Here is a 17,255-nt window from a genome sequence, read left to right as displayed (position 1 = left end):
AGAAGAAATTAAGAGTAGATTTTAGCAAAATTTACCTCAAGAAGCCAAGAATTGATATCTAAAGATGACCCGTTGTTGACCTGGATCAAAATCAAACCTTAAGGTATAAAATCACATACCTACAATGACTATGGGATTCTTTTGAAGATTGGAAAAAGAGATTTCATAACAAACTTGATAATATTTCTATGACTGTTAGTTTTGTATGATTTGGATTTGTAATGACTTTGTAAGAGCTTTACAAAGTTAAGATTATTTCAGATGACTTGGTTTTTTGGGAAAATAAAATTGGGTTGACATATTTGACAATTTCAAAAGTTTTTTAGTGGATTTATAAGTGAAATTTTGTAGATTAATGGTTATAGTTGTGCTTAATATGTATTGTGAATTTTAGCTTGATTTAATAGTTGAATTGAGGATTATTGAGGTTTAAGTGGGTCAAATTCTCAAAAAGTAAAATTTTAGGTCTAGTGAGGGTTTCTAAGATTTCTTGCAATCTACCAATTGGATTAGAGTAAAAACTATGTGCATAAATAGTAGACTTATTTTTCTATATATATGGTAATTTTGAAATCAATTGAATGGTGAAAAAGAGAGACATTAGAACTAGAAGATCAACATTTAGGTTGGAGAAGGATACTGGCTAATATCCAAGTAGATTTTAGGATTTTTCTTCCATTTGGTAAGTGTGATTGTCTTCAAATTCATTGTACTTATTTGTAACTAAGAAATTGAGAGGTGTGTAAAATTTTAAACAAGATCAATAAGTTAATCAAAAGATATTGAGGTTCTAAACTACCTTAGGATTTAATTTAGGATTTAGAATATAATTAGGGTTTGATTTAGGATTTAGGATTTGTTTAGGGTTTGATTTAGGATTTAAGATTTGATTTAAGATTTGATTTAAGATTTAGAATTAAGATTTGATTAAGATTTGATTTAAGATTTAGAATTTGGTTAGAATTTGGTTTAGGATTTAAGGTTTGTCTAGGATTTGATTTAAAATTTAAGGTTTGGCTAGGATTTGGAATAGGATTTAGAATTTTTCTAGAATTTGGTTTAGGATTTAGGATTTGGTTAGAGTTTGGTTAGGATTTGGAATTTTTTTAGGATTTGGTTAGGATTTAATTTAAGATTTAAAATTTGTCTAAGATTTGATTTAAGGTTTAGAATTTGATTAGATTTGGATTTAGGATTTAAGACTTGTCTAGAATTTGGTTTAGAATTTAGGGTTTGTCTAGAATTTGGTTTAGGTTTTAGAATTTGTTTAGAATTTGACTAAAGTCTATTAAGATTTTAACTAAGATTAAAGTAGAACTTGATTGAAATTTATTTAAGACATGTTGTAATTATTTTAATATTTTTTAGGTCTTTTTAAGGATTCTTTCAAGGTTTATTGTAGATTATCTTTCAATTCTTTTAAGATTTTTTATTGTTTCATTTTTAATTTATTTAAGGTTTCTTTTGAATTTGATTAAATCTTGTTTAGCATTATTAAGATTAAATTAGAGTTTATTTAGTATTCTATTAAAATTATGATTTTTTTATTATAATTTCCATTCTATCTTCCACAGCTAAGTGTCTAGTGTACTTTCTAATAACACTTCATGTAATACAACTATATTTGATATCACTACCTTGGAAGAGACTTTTAATATTTAGTGATTTTATTAGATGTAGGAACAATTCTTGACAAAGTTCCAAATATTTTATTTGAAAGGAATTATGAAGGCCTAAACAACAATATAACAATAAGGTGGTTTTTTTTGCCTTATATGGAATAGTATCAATGGCTGAAAAGACCTATCAACCATCTTTGAAGAGAACAAAGATCAAAATATGTGACTAATATAATTTTTCACATCTTAGATTTCTTCAACATATGATGACCACTCCTTGTGGAACTTGTCCTTAGAAGGAAAGAATAATGTTATGAAATATATATTTATTTTAAAACTTTCCTATATGATTTAGTAAAAGTAGGTAAAAGTAGATTTATTTCATAATACTTTCTAAAAAAGCTTCATAAACAATGCTCTGACTTTACATGTATTTGTAGTTGATTGATAGATTAAAAACTTGGTCAATAAGTTTACCACATGTTGGAAGCTTGCAAAATAAGTTAATCATGTGGTGCACATATGGAACACTTGCCTTCCAAGTTAAGATACGTGTTGCAAAGTCTTGCAAAGTCAACACGTTGTCGTATTATATGAAGTCTTATTCAAGAGTGCATCGAGCACTTGGCTGTGGAAGGTAGAATAGAAATTATAACAACAAAATTTTAATTCTAATAGAATTTTAAATAAACTCTAATTAAATCTTAACAATGATAAAATAAACTTTAATTCAAATTCAAAAAAAACCATTAAAAAATTATAAAAGAAATAATAAAAAATCTTAAAAAAATTGAAAGAAAATAAAAAAATAAACCTTAAAAGAATCCTTAAGAAGTCCTAAAAAATATTAGAATAATTACAAATATATCTTAAATAATCTCAATCAAGTTCTAATTTAATCCTATTTGAAATCCTAATAGACCTCAATCAAATTCTAGACAAACTCTAAATCCTAAACTAAATCCTAGATCAAACATTAGATCCTAAATCAAACTCTAAATAAAACCATAGACAAATTCTAAATCTTAAATTAAATTCTAAATCAAATCCTAAATAAATCATAATTCCTAAATTTTAAATCTAATCCTAGATCAAATCTTAGATCTTTACTCAAACCCTAAATCCTTACTCAAATCCTAAATCAAACCAAAGACAAAATCTAAATCCTAAAAAAAATCCTAAATCAAACCATAGACAAATCATAAATCCTAAAACAAATCCTAAATCAAATCCTAAACAAATCCTAAATCAAATCTTAAACAAATTCTAAAACCTAAATTAAACCTTAGACAAATTCTAAATCCTAAATCAAATCCTATACCAAATCCAAATCCTAAATCCTAAACCAAATCCTAGACTAATCCTAAATCTTAAATCAAACCTTAGACCAAACCCTAATCGTAAACCAAATCCTAACCAACTCAATCTAACCCTAATACTATTTAGAACTTCAATATCTATCAATTAAATTATTAGTTTTGCCTAAAAATTTGCACACTTCTCAAAAACTAAGTTTGCAACAAGCATACAAAATTTGAAGATAATTGCACCTACCAAATGGAAGAAAAATCCTAAAATATGCTCGGGTGTTGGATAGCCTCTTATTCCAATCTAAATATTTAACTTCAAGTGCCAATATCTCCTTATTGAACCATTCAATTATTTTCAAATTTTACATGTGTGTAGTAAATCAAGTCTATTATCTTCAAACACAAATTTATATCTAATCCAAGTAGTAGATTGCTAAAGAACTTAGAAACCTTAACTACCTTTCAAAGTCCAATTTTCAAGACCTCAACCTACTTGAAATTCAATAGCCTTCAATTCAGTTTTTTGATCAAGCTCAGACTTATAGCATACATTTTAGAAAACTAATTTCATAATCCATCAAAATTTGAACAATATATCTACTACCAAACTCACAAAATTCTCCAAAACGTATCACCTTTTATATTTTACAAATTCCAAAATCACCTAAAACAATTGTGACTTTGTAAAGCTCTTGCAAAGTTTTTATATATTCAATTCCTTCAAAATCAATGCTTAAAAAAATCCTATTAAGTTTTCTATCAAATCTTACTCTCTAATTTGCCAAAGATCCCTCAAATTTTTGTAGGTGCTCAATTTTGTGCCTTGGGATCTGATTTCAATCCAAATTGATAATCAATTCTCTTTGGATACAAAATTTTGATCTTTTGAATTAATTTTTGTTTCAATCAACTCCTAACTTTTTCCTAAATATGCTCATATTCTTTATTTTTCTAATTTGCCTTATTTTGCCTTATTTATGGCCTTACAAAGTAAGTAGAAGGCTACTTTGTAAAATGTAGCATTTAAACCTTTAATTCTACTTTCTTTTGGATTGTTGTATATTTTCTAAGATAATTTGCTATAATATTTGAAGTAAGGCCTTTTATAATATAATATATTCTTCACTCCATTCACCTATTAATTGTGTTACATTACGACAATGTTTTGAAGGTCATATAGGACATTGCTACATAGCTCTTATTTAAGAGTATATAATGAGGCAAGAATGAAGCCTTCTTCACTCTTACCAATGCCTTTATAGTATTTAGTCTTGTTTCAAGACTTTCTGGTCTTCTTGTATTTGGCAATAGCCATTTGAATTTATTATTATATTATCTTTGAATGATTTTTTGGTCTTTTCAAGTGACACAAGACTATATTGATATTTCAATTCTTTGAGGGTCATGTCCTTGACTCTCACTTTTAAAATAAAATAAAAATAAATAATTATTATTTTTTAAAAGAATTTAAAGTTACAAATTATAAACAATCAAAGAATCAATATATTCTTGTATCATTAAAAAAGAATAGATACTTCTTTAAATATTATATAATATTACATATATACTAGATATTGCTAAAGATAAAAAGATTAAAGATTTTTAAAGCAAAATTAGAAACATAAAAATATCAATAGAAGTAAAAAAAACCTCATTCTTGCTTCTATTTATATACTATCTCATTAAAAGCTACGTAACAATATTTTATAAGACATCTAATATGTATCCAACTTGTAAGGTAAGTTTTAATATATGCAAATTCAAAGAAAGAAATCTTCAATATACTCTTGTGTCACTGAAAAGAACTAAAAAGTCACTTCAAAGATATAATATTGAACTAGAATGACTACTGCCAAAAATAAGAAGACTAGAAAGTCTTGAAATAAGATTAAGGACTAGAAAGGCATTGACAAGAGTAAAGAAGGCTTCACTCTTCCTTCCATATATACTCTTAATTAGGAACTACGTTGTCGGGGTAGACAGAGTTTGCCCCAAGAAAGTACTGAGCTCCTAGCTACCACTAATTGTTCAATCAAGTCTTGAGATGAAGAAGACCAAGTTTCTATATATATATATATATATATATATAACACTTTTAGGTGCTATTACACCAAATATATGTCTTAAGTTCCCAAAAACACTCAAAATATGATAAAACCTCTAAATCCTTTAATATCCTTATAGAATATTATTTTAGAACTTCAAAAACTCATATCCTCCAATCTGACTATTAAAACACACTTAAAATTTATATAATATATTTATATACTTCTAAAAACTACCACAACAAATTTCAACTATAAATTCATTGTGGATCTTGAGATATCACCAAAATCCTAACAGTAGCTTCAAACCCTAGTTTTTATACACTCGCATGCAATTTTCTTCATATCTCACAAATTAAACACCCAAATGCCACAAAATTTGTATTTATAGTTTTTTAATACAATTATCTATCTTTTTCGAAAGATTTTAGCTAAAAATTCATCCAAAAACTTAAGATATAGCTCAAACCATTACTATGAATAAAATCACTTACTTACTGCCTTTGATTTGGATGCACTGACTCCAATCCTCTATAACTTCTTCATTTAAATTCCAAATTCATCAAACAATATATGAAAAGTGTAGTCAAGAAAGTGCCCTCTTCAATTCTAGTCAGTGAACTTTTGTTGCTCTCTATAAACATATGTTATGCTCCAAAGAGTGATAGTAGATATGAAATTGACACCTTAACTTTGAGTGCCAATAACTCCTTCATAAAAACTCCAAATCACACAAAATTTGCATCCAATCCATATCCAAAAATCTAAACGTGATGATCCTAGCTTCCAAAGCTCGAATTACTTCAAAAGAAAATCCTAATCCCTAATAAGACTTCGGACAGCCTCCTTGAAGCCCATTGGGCATGGCCTTTGACCAATAGGAATGAAGATTCCAATTCCTTGCTTTTATCCGACCATGCCTTGCTTTCATCCCTCCTAATAAGCCTCCTTTTAGTTAAGATTTTCATCTTTAGGTTCTAATCTCCTCTCAAGGCTTCATACTAAACATTTTGGTCTTATAATTTTTTTAAATGCTATAATTAAAAAAGATAAAACTCAAAATAATGTTTCTTAAATCTACTCTCTTTAAATTAATCTATTAACCATTCTAACATATACCAAGACTTATGAACATATTATATTTTCTAATTAATTTTTACATACTATAAGCAATTATAATATGACAACGTGGTAATGTCTTATAGAACCTCTAAAACGTGTTTATTTTACAAGACACGCATCTTAACTTGCAACTTAAGTATTCTATATGTATGTCATATAGTTAGCTTGTTCTACAAATTATCAACACGTAGTTAACTTATTGACCAAGTTTCTAACCTACCAATGAACTATAAATACATGTAAAATCAAAGCAACATGTATGAAGTTTTTAGAAAGTTTTTTTAGAAGACATTATAAAATTAACCTACTTTTATCTACTTTTACCTACTTCTATCTAATCATATAGATATTTACTAAAATACATATGTATATCCATGACAAGTAGTTAAAAATGTGTTAAAAGGCCTTATAATTTTGTATAAGCTTCAATAAGGAACATTTTTTTTTTTTTTTTAGTCATCTTTGCTAGAGAATGACATAAGATTAGCCATGAAGTATTAAAGTTCTATTCAGAGAATAATTTATTAATTTATATGAAGTTTAATAGAGGTGGACATATAATTTTAAGGCTAAATCAAAGAATTTTTTTATTACAATAAATACAAAAAGAATTGGAATGTTTTGAAATATGTAGGATATATTTTATATTAAGCAATTAATATTGACAAACTAACATTTATCAACAAGTTTTCGTATATTTGTTTTTGGTGTTAAATATACAATCAAGTTAGATCAAGTTTTAACACTTTATTGCTTCAATTGAAGTCTTTATCTATCATAAATTTCAACCACGATTGGTCTTCGGACTTTGCTTGACTACTTGTTGTTACGTCACATGGAATTAAATATATATTGGTCTTAGTAGAGTATTTTAGCAAGTGTATTGATCTTATGGCTTTTCTATAAATTTTTTCAAAGTTGGCAACTATAGCTTATTCTAATTGTATATTGGCATGCTTTAGAGTACTTACTAAAGTCTTAATAAACCAAGGGAAGAAATTCTTTAGAGCTTGTGAAATAAAATAAACCTCCTCTAATTGGAAGTCTATCCTAGTTCATAACAATTTTGATTATCTTAAGTTTCTAATAAATTCCTATTAACTTTTGATTAAGTGTCTAAAAGTCCTCTAACCTTCCAAATGTGAGGTAAGATAAATCTCTTTAATATGTGACTTATTTTAGCTTACCACTATTAATTAAGATATGAGTTGGTTATATGAAATTTCTTCCTAATTCTTCACAAAGAACTTAAGTTTCTACTCAATTAAATTCACAATCAACCAACTATAAACAACAATATCACAATTTAAACAATTCACAACAAAACCACTTAAACAACTCACAAAACCAATACAAGGCACTCAAATAACTCACAACAAGACACACTTAAAAGGAATTTTTTTTATATGATTTAATTTAAGTCTATCTGATATATATATATCTTTTTTTTTTTTTTTTTTCTAACATTAATTATCATCTAAATTAAAAATTCATCCAAGATAAGTTTCCATCTATGAATGACTTTTCATCTACAAATGATCATTCATCTACTTTTAACTAACATTCATCTACAAGATTTTGTTCATCTAATTTAAACCTAATTCAATCCTAATTCATCCAAATTAAACCTAATTCATATACTAAGTTCAAATCAACTCTTGTTAATCTTAAATTATATCTAAATTGTTTATTATATTTTATTTCTATTTTCATCTGCTAGCTAAGATGCCTTCAGGAAATGGATCAATGTGTACATCAGGAAAACTCACACCATCCCAATTTGCAGCTCCAGTTCTTCACTTCTCCTTCATAGACAATATTAGTGTCCGATGGTAGTTTTCCGCCTTAAACCGACGTGTTGCTTGTGCTGGTGGAGAGACGCACGTCCACAGAGGGGGTGCTCGTAAGGAACACCAATCCTAGATCCACCTGATACTTCTCTGCTTGGATGCTGGTTCTCCTTCAACTGGAACTTGTCGGAATTGCCACAGCTTCTTATGAAGAAGTCGCCTTTCTTCTTGATCAGTTTTCAAATGGACGACCCCTTTTAGTGGTGAGGAAATAATGACCGATTGTAGGAGCCGCTTGTCCGGTGATGAGCATACAGCCTATCCTAGTTTGATGAAGTGTGCTCCTATGTGCCAATGCAACGCTCTCGGAACTCATTATAGAAATCAGAGTCTAAGCTCAACAATAGCTGCAGTCCAGAGTAATTCATGATCGGACCCTGATTATGAAAAAAAGAACACCTGAGCAGTTTGCAACAACCACGCGAGCTACTAGCCTCTACGACTACATCTACCTAATACAACATTATCCTATTAGTCCAACGCTACTCAAGTGTAGCCCAACACTGAACTTCCGTGGAAAATTGTAATTTCCAGATTTCTTAAGCTCTAGAACAGCCTGTCCACGACTTGCAGTTGAAGGATTGACGACGTCGATAGTGAATCTCTGGACCCACTCGAAAGGCTCGTGTTGCATCAAGAAAAAGTTTTTGTACTTTGGGTTCTTCACGAAACTATCAATCGCATAATCGAGTAATCACCAGTGGTAGAACTAGTCACGAATAATTATCGCCATGAGTTATTTTGCTCACTGAACCCAGTGTATGCGGCGATCCTCCGGGATCTCCGCAGCTCATAGGAAGTAGATGGAACCAGTAAATTCACACCCACCCATGTCACTTACACATTCAAAATTGCACCGAAGGATTCATAATTTCAAAACACAATCGACTAATCTCTTTCCTTGAGTTGCAACCTCTAACACATTGTTATGAATCTCAACATACAAAAGATGACCAATTGCAGCTGACTTGGCAACTCGTTGTGACCAAAAACAGAAGAAGAACAAAAGAATACCCACTACGACAGAATCAAATGAATCTCTGAGCTAGCGGCAGTGCAATGGCATACAACCAAGAACCACTATTGCCCAAGGAAATCCACGACTAGAACGGAGAACATGGCTGCTCCGTAGACGTCCAGCTCCGCAAGCCGCAGCGTACACCACGCCGCACCTCCACAAGGACAAGAAGAAAAAAACACAAGGCCACAGCAAACCTAGCCCCGTTGAAGAGCAGTAACAGGATGAGAGGAGCGCAAAACACCAGCGGAAAGAAAAAAACGAACGACACTGTCTCTCTCCTTTGACCAGCCGACACTACCGTGGTTTTCGGAGCTCCAAAATATCGAAGGAAGAAAAAAGAAAAAGAGAGCAAGGAAGTGCTGCACCGCAACACTTTAACAGAGCAAAAAATAAACAACAAGGAGGAGGCTCCAGAGCACTCGGAGAAAATAAAAACAAAAAAAGGAGGAAAAGGAAATTCCTGAGCGCCCGGAGCTCGTGAAAACCCAAGAAATAAAAAACCAAACAAGAGAAGAAGAGAGTTTTGGTCGGGGGCGGCCTGGACCCATGTCCGTAGGGAGGCTCCCGGAATTCGGGGGCAGCCTCTTGCCCCCCAATCCATCTTTCTTTTATTTTTTTTTCTTTTCCTTTTTCTTTCTCCCCTTCTTTCTTTTCCTCCTTCTTTGACTTCCTTTTCTTTTTCTTTTTTTTGGATTGATTTGAATTAGTGATTCCATTTTAGCTCTCAACTAATTAAACTATAAGAGATCCAATCTTGTATTGAAATCCTATTTTTTTCTATTTATCTCAAAATCCCTACATTAATTCACTAGATTGGCAATTTTAAGCACCCTAAGTAAAATTTTGTACTAACAACTTAAATGAGTCAATTGTGTGACTCCTAGAGCTTTTGAGGCCTTGTGTACAAAAAATTTGAGAGATCATTGTACCATCTCTAGAAATCATTTTCAAATGAATGGCTTAGCTAAACGGGTTGTTTAGACTATTAAGCATGATTTTCAAAAGTATAGATTACATTATAGCAATTATTTTGATTAAGACTTAGTGTTGCAATGGATTATGCTGGATTGTTTTTTTAATAGATAGGCATCTTTGACATCTTATAGTCTTTACAAGTTGTTGTATGGATAAGAGCCAAGTTTACCAAATTGAGTATGTGAAGAGCTAATTCCAATTGTTGACTTAAATAACTTTAATATTTAGATTCAATGTCTATATAAGTGAGTAGATATCTTCAAGAAGGCAATGCCCATAGCTATAGAGAACTTATCTATTACTCGATATTGTGATGTTGTACAATATGCTTGCATTCTTAGTAGAGCTTATCAACCTTGGTTGTAGAGATCTTTTAGGGAAGATTATGTCTATTTGCAATGTGAGATATCCAATACACTTGATGTTAAAGTTGAGTCTATAATCCTTTATGTGAAGGATGTTTTGTTTAATGGTATTTTGTTGCTTGAAGGTAAAGATGGACATAAGTGTTGAGAATATTTAAAAAATTGTACTCCTTATGATCTTTCTATTGATAATTTTGTACATCTTAAATTGACAAATATACCAAATGGCATCTATTGTTTTGTATGTGGTAAGAAAAAAGAAGTTGCTACCATGCTATCATATAATCAATGCCAACATAAGTAGTGTATAGCATGCTTGACACCACTTCTTTCAATTATTTTTTTAAGAACTTAGATTTTTAATTATTTGAAGAAGTATTTAGTAATCCATTATCTATTAAAAAGGATTATTTTTTTTTCAGGTTTGCTATATGTTTTTGAAGTCTAATTGCTATAATATTGACTTAATTGTATACAATTTTTGTAAAAACTTCATTGTGGCATTCATCTTTGATTATATCTATATTGTCATTCAAATTGATTGGTAAGGTTCTTAATTAGATAGGAGATGATTTAAAAGTGTGTTGCTTATGCATTCTTATTTGGTTTTTGATTGCATACCTAATGATGATTTTTGGCATGAATCTATTGTATATGACAATCTTTATTCATACAAAAGTAGTCACGTAATATGGCATTGAGTGCCAATCATATTGATTAGATGTAATGTACTATAATTTAATAAGTTTTCATCTATTTAGTATTTTATATTAGTTAGCCTTATTAATATCAAGTGAGGTTTGAGGATTTAGGTAGGAAAATATCTTTGACCTGACATTCTTATCAAATCAAGTCTTATTGGTATTATTAAGAAAAAAAACTCATGGTTCTAAGATTGTGCTTAGCTATAGTGATTTAGTTGTTAAGTAAAGTTTAAACCTTTTTCTACACAATTGAACTCTTAGATTTTTTCTTTTTAGTGTAAAAAATAACTTCACTAAGTTATATTTAGATTTTTATCTTTTCTTTAAAATGTGTTATTTGTGTATTCTTATTTGGTTTTGATTGCATACTTAATAATAATTTTTGGTACTCAATTTGTTATATGAAAAAATCTCTATTTATACCATTTTAAAAAAGCTCTCTTATTTTTTAAAATTTTACATATATTTCTAGTTCTATTTTAATTATTTACCTTAATATTAATTTCTTTTCTTATTAGCTCTTCTTTAAAAAATTTATCATCATAACTTTTTTCTTATCACCATGTTTGCTGTTAAATTTATTTTTCTAAAAAAACTTTAAATATTTTCTCTTTTTTTCATATTTTTATTTTTATTATATTTTTTAATAATAAATTCCTTTTATTCTTTCTTTTTCTAAAATTTATTTATCTTTTTAGCTCTATTCTTGTTACTTTTATTAATGTTAGTATTGTTTTTCTATTAATTTTTCTTGTTTTTCCTAATTTCTACAACTTTTTTTATCACTATGTTATTTCTAATAGATGTACTAATTCATGTATATTACTTATCTTTAGTTTTTTACATTATATTGCTCCTTATCTTAAAAAAATATATCTTTAAAAAAAATATCAACTTTCAAGACCAAATTTGATATTTGCCTATACCAAATCTTATTAATTTTATGTAAGTTTAATTATTAACTAGTCAATTTAATTTAAATATATAAATAGATATTTTAAAAAAATAATATCATCTTAAGTTAAATTTGATGTAAAATTATTAGGTGGAGTTTTTTTAATGTTATGTTGCATTTAAGTTTAAAATTCTTACTTCAACTCACTTTTACATATCACATCAGCAAGCATTAGTTGCCTTTATCTTTTTGATATGTTGTAAATCACTTTTAAGGCTCAATCTATTGAGGCCCAACATTGCTCATATATAAACTTACAGTAGGTATCAAGCTTATGGACTTAAAATATGTATTCAAAACTATGCACGGAAGTATGTATTAAGACTACAAATTGAAGGCTATAAAAAATCATATACTAATTAGCAATCTATACAGGCTAAAAAAATGCTCAAAATTGACCACATACTTTAGATGAATCTTAATGCTCCAAATTTCTTTGGCATAACAAATTACCTATATTACTAAAGTGCTGTTATAGGACCTCAAATCTCTATTTTTACGTTTTCATTCGGCAACTAGATTAACTTCAATAATAATGGTCTTGGCACGAATATGGGCTTCAGGTATAAACATGTGACTTGTGACACTATAAAATCACCATGGATTAAGTGTTAACTCTCCGAGACATGAAAGTGTTTCAATGAATTGCATATGTGGCGGCAGAAAGAATGATGCACTGCAACGACGTGCTGAACGGACCCAACTAGTATCATCAATTTAAATTCCATTGACAAATCTCAGTTTCCATCAATTATGTTGTGGAAAATAGGCGTGATGGTAGCCACAGGCGATACTGATACTGGGCGTTATTGTGTTATGGAAAGTGTATACTCTCTCGAACAGGTGATAAAAAATGTCAGGTTTGATAAAGAAAAGATCTAGTGCGTTGAAAACTTTCATACATTGGAATTTGTTGACGAAGTGTTGTGTATAATTTGTGCACCCTTGCCAGATTGTCATGATGCGCGGAGCTTTGGTGTTCCATGAGAACCTTATCCCAAGTTACTTAAATGATTTCAACAATGATGCCAACATAAGAAGAATGTGTATTACTCCTAGTCCTGATACGTAATGAATCCGGAAGTGACAGTCATACACTTAAGTTCAATAATCAAGTGTTTTTTTTCTTCTTTTTTGGGATCCAGCCAAAACTCTATTTCGTTTCCTCTAGTGTGCTCGTTTGCTTCTTTTTTTTTGTAGGTGACGGCCAGTATAAATTATTCAACCCAATCATGAGCCTCGTTCCAGAGTGAAAATGATGCATTGAAGCACCAATCAATACAAGGAAAAATTGCGAGACCAAAGGTTGAATTAGGCGGCTACGCCAAAATGGTGTAAATTAATTGGCAGATTCGACTTTTGTTAGATGCGTCGGAAGAGTGGTAACAATTTCCATGGGATACTTGTCAATAAACTCAGACCAGCAGTTGGTTGAAGGACCTTCCTGCGAGGGTCTGAGAGACCTCCAAATGGCGCTGTTGCACTTGAATCCTGATCCTAGGGCGATCTGCCACACCCGGTCGCCGTGTTTAACACGGTTTTTGGCCTCCAAGTACGCCAGGACATACCACACGCTGCTGCTGGAGGTGTTGCCGAAGCGGTGCAGAGTCATGCGAGAAGGTTCCATGTGCCAATCGTTCAGACCAAGATTCTCGGCAACACTGTCCAGCAACGCCCTGCCTCCGGGATGAAAAGCGAAGTGAGACACCGCCTTCTTCAAGTTAGGCACGTAGGGCTTGATGGGCGGCTTTTGACTTGAATTCAGCTTGATATGAACGAAGTTGATTGCGAACTTGATCTTCTCACTCCAGGGCAGAATTTTGGGTGCCAGAGTGGTGATGTTATCCTTCAGAACATGACCAGCCACCTTCATGAGGTCCTTGGAGAGGGATATCCCGATGTGTCCCTGGTCGTCCTGGGTTGAGTGCACACACTTGAAGCTCGCATCGTCTGCTCCGTAGTGGGTGCGCACCAGATGTTGCAGCTCGTACTTGGCTCTCCATCTGTCCGCTGCAGGGGGACGAACAGGATCAAACCATGAGTATACCATCCACCATGGATACATGAGTATACCATGCACCATGTGTACATTGCGTAGGCCTATCAACAGCAAGTATGTAGGCAATTAAAAAAAAAGTTTCGACGTTAGATTACCTCTGCGATTGGAGAGGAGCACCGCGGCAGCTCCATTCCGGAAAAGAGTATTGCCTACCATCATGAAGCGGCTGTTGCCGGCGTAACCTAGCATGGCACTGAGGACCTCCGTTGACACCACAAGGGCGTAAGCGTTTCGTTTGAGCTTCAACATCTTGTCGGCCAAGTCAATAGCAATCAATCCAGCGCTGCACCCCATTCCACCCAAGTTGAAAACCTGGATGTCCTTCCTCATTTTGTAATGATTGATTACAATGGCTGCCAGGGAGGGAACGGGGCTGTACATGCTGCAGTTCACTATCAAGATGTCCACTTCCTGGGGCTTTACTGTCCCTTTGGCAAATAACTCGTCGGTGACACCGAAGATGGTAGCCTGAGCCTCCATGTGGCATGCATTGAAGGACCGGTCTACTGGCTCACTAAGTGTGGAAGGAGGAGCGTATGTCTCGTCCCCAAGGCCGGACAGATACAAGACTTTTTCCATGAAATCTAAGCTTTTTTCAGTAAAGAACCCAGTCTTTCTCGCCTTTTCCATGTACATCTTTTTGGAAACCTTAGTAGAGTCGTCAGGTTTCAAGCAAGCGAAATCCAATAGAAGAGTCGGACCAGGGACAAAAACGAAGTAGCAGGCGACCAATGTCAATGTCGCAGCCACCAAGCTCAGAAAGATGGTATAAGTATCCATGGTGGATGGTATACTCATGGTTTCGATGAAGTAGCGCATTGCTTGAGCATGTACCTTGTCGTAGAGACTGAAGAATGCCTGCGCAGCTACCACCAAAATCACCGGGAACATGGCCTTTGTCTTGAAATGTATGTACGCTGGCCCCAGCAATGCAGACGAAGGTTTCATGGCGGGTCCCTTGACGTCATTGCTATCATGATCATCTAGATGGACTTGGTCATTTCGGCAGCTCTTATTGATGTGATCAACCATGTTACCTTCCTCCACCTGAACCAGCTAGTCCGGGACGAAGAGACCACCCGAGTACTGTGGAAAAACAATGCAAGCTGACAAACTTAGAGCAGGAACTACAAACGAAACAGCGAAATCCCATGATCCCATAAAACACGGTAGAACATGTTGATACCCAGACCAGGAACATTGATGCATCCATGTCGGATAAACACGAACTGATCACCCCAGTGCGAATGCAGTATCGTACCTACGAGTGAGCCAAAAACCTCCACTTGATCGACTAGATCCGAAGGGGACGACACCGCCAGTGGGGAACTGAGGCCTGGATACCCGAGGCGGAGCTACAGCACGGCACACCCAGGCAGCGGTGGTGAGGATTGCCGAGGGCAGAGGACTTTCATAGTTTCGAAGCAGGCAACAGGCAGCTCAAACCCACGACCCACCCCAGATGGAGGAGAGTAGTAGTAGTAGCGCAGGATATGCGGAGTCCAGGCAGACAAGCTTCATTGCGTTCATGAGGGCATTGGTGGAGCCCATTAATCTCCCTGACTGGTGCTCATTATTAGCGGGGGGTTTTGATCCTGTAATGAAGTACTGGTGATCTCCATCAAAAGAAGCTGGAGTTATGAAGTGTGGGGCGATGCGTTTGTCTGGGTCCCCACGACTGGAATCTAATCTCAGGGGGGCCATGATCTGCACCATGCACAATACACACAATGTCCCTCCCTCCCTCATGAGCCCGTTCATGCAGGCAAGGAGGCCTCTCTAAACGTACTAAGTTACTACTCTCATGTGATCTGGTACTTGGGTGCACGTAGCTTACTATTCTGGCCCCTTGCATGAGATCCAGTTGAGAGTTTTCTGGGCACCCTCTGCAACAGCTTTCATGTATCTTACAGCCCCTGTAACTAACTGCACCCCGTGCAGTGCAGTGCCTGTTCCTATGCCTGTTACCCTTTTCTTTTCTTTTCTTTTCTCTCTCACACTCTCTCTCACTTTCTTTTTTTCTTTTTTTGTTGTTTTATTTTTGTACTCACCAATCCTGACTGAGCCATGCAGATTATGTTTCAGCTCCAACTACCAATTGAGTGTAGGGCAGAGCATTTCCTCGCTGCTCTTCAATGCAGGGTTGCACTTTTACCCTGGCGTGCAGGTATTACCACTAAATAGTCCATGAAGTATGTGACAGACCTGTTGTTCTGCTTGAATGTACATGACAAGTTCCTTATTTTTTTGTATTTTAAAAATCACATTATGAAAAACTAAATAAAATACATGGCTTTGATTTTGCATTTTTTTCAAAATTTTGCATGTGTCTTTAATTACTTTGAAAACTTCTTGGATTATATTGCTTAATGAAGGTATGACAAATTGAATTGGTAGCTAGAAGATTGTAGCAATTTAGATATTCTTTTAAAATAAAATAAAAAAGCATCAGATATTCTGGGTAATAAACAATTTCATTACAGGTGAATGAAGGCAACAAGTGATTGTACGAAAATCCATGAAATAGAAATAAAAACCACTCAAAAAAAGAATTATGACAATGAAGAAAATTACAATGTTTTTCTGGAAAAATTAATAATGCAATATTATTCTGCTTATTTTGTCATATAAGTTTGATCCTTGTTTCTAATGAGGTAATTTGGTTTTGATTGAACATACCTTTAAATATAGACTTTTAAAATAAAATATTTAAAATTTAAGATATAAGTTCTCAATATTATTTTTAAAATTTTATTAAAATAACTAGTAAAACAAAATTTTAAATTTTTTTATACTTTTTTTATAAAGAAATTCTAAAAGCATTGTAATTATTGATATGAGGGGATTTTTATATCCAGAAGTCTTGTTTGAAAGGCTATGGTTTAAAAGCATCAATCAAATTCTTTTTCTTAGTAAAGTAAAACTATTTTTTAGAAGCTTTGGTCATTGAATATAACATATAGGAAGAACAATCCATCAATTAAACCAAATCATGCTTTTATTACAAGTAAAATTATGCAAAAGAAAAACTGTGCAGTCACTTGTTCTTTAGTATCCTAGGTATTTTTGATGGAAAAAAAAAAGTTGGCAAATAATCTTATTAAAAACCAAAGACAATTTTGAATTTTATCAAAAGTAGAAGCAATTTTTTTAGAAAGTGTTCTGTAAAAACGTTCTATAATAAAAATACCACAAAAGCAACCACATACTGCATGAGGTAGGTATTTTCC

General features: G+C 32.7%; 1 protein-coding gene across 1 annotated transcript; it reads right to left on the bottom strand.

Annotated features, from left to right (window-relative positions):
• Positions 1–12,989: 12,989 nt before the first annotated feature.
• On the bottom strand, positions 12,990–15,399 carry LOC112276381 (3-ketoacyl-CoA synthase 13). The gene is made up of 3 exons (XM_024507654.3): positions 15,287–15,399; positions 14,121–15,111; positions 12,990–13,976 (listed from the first exon to the last, which is right to left on the bottom strand). Exons 2-3 carry the CDS (start codon positions 15,055–15,057, stop codon positions 13,306–13,308), a joined length of 1,608 nt encoding a protein of 535 aa, XP_024363422.1. The 5' UTR covers positions 15,058–15,111; positions 15,287–15,399; the 3' UTR covers positions 12,990–13,305.
• Positions 15,400–17,255: the final 1,856 nt, after the last annotated feature.

The sequence above is a fragment of the Physcomitrium patens genome, chromosome 24 (genome assembly GCF_059467195.1).
Source record: "Physcomitrium patens ecotype Gransden chromosome 24, ASM5946719v1, whole genome shotgun sequence".
Classification (NCBI taxonomy): domain Eukaryota; kingdom Viridiplantae; phylum Streptophyta; class Bryopsida; order Funariales; family Funariaceae; genus Physcomitrium; species Physcomitrium patens.
The sequence above is the reverse complement of the archived record's forward strand: the minus strand, read 5'-3'. Positions and strand labels throughout refer to the sequence as shown.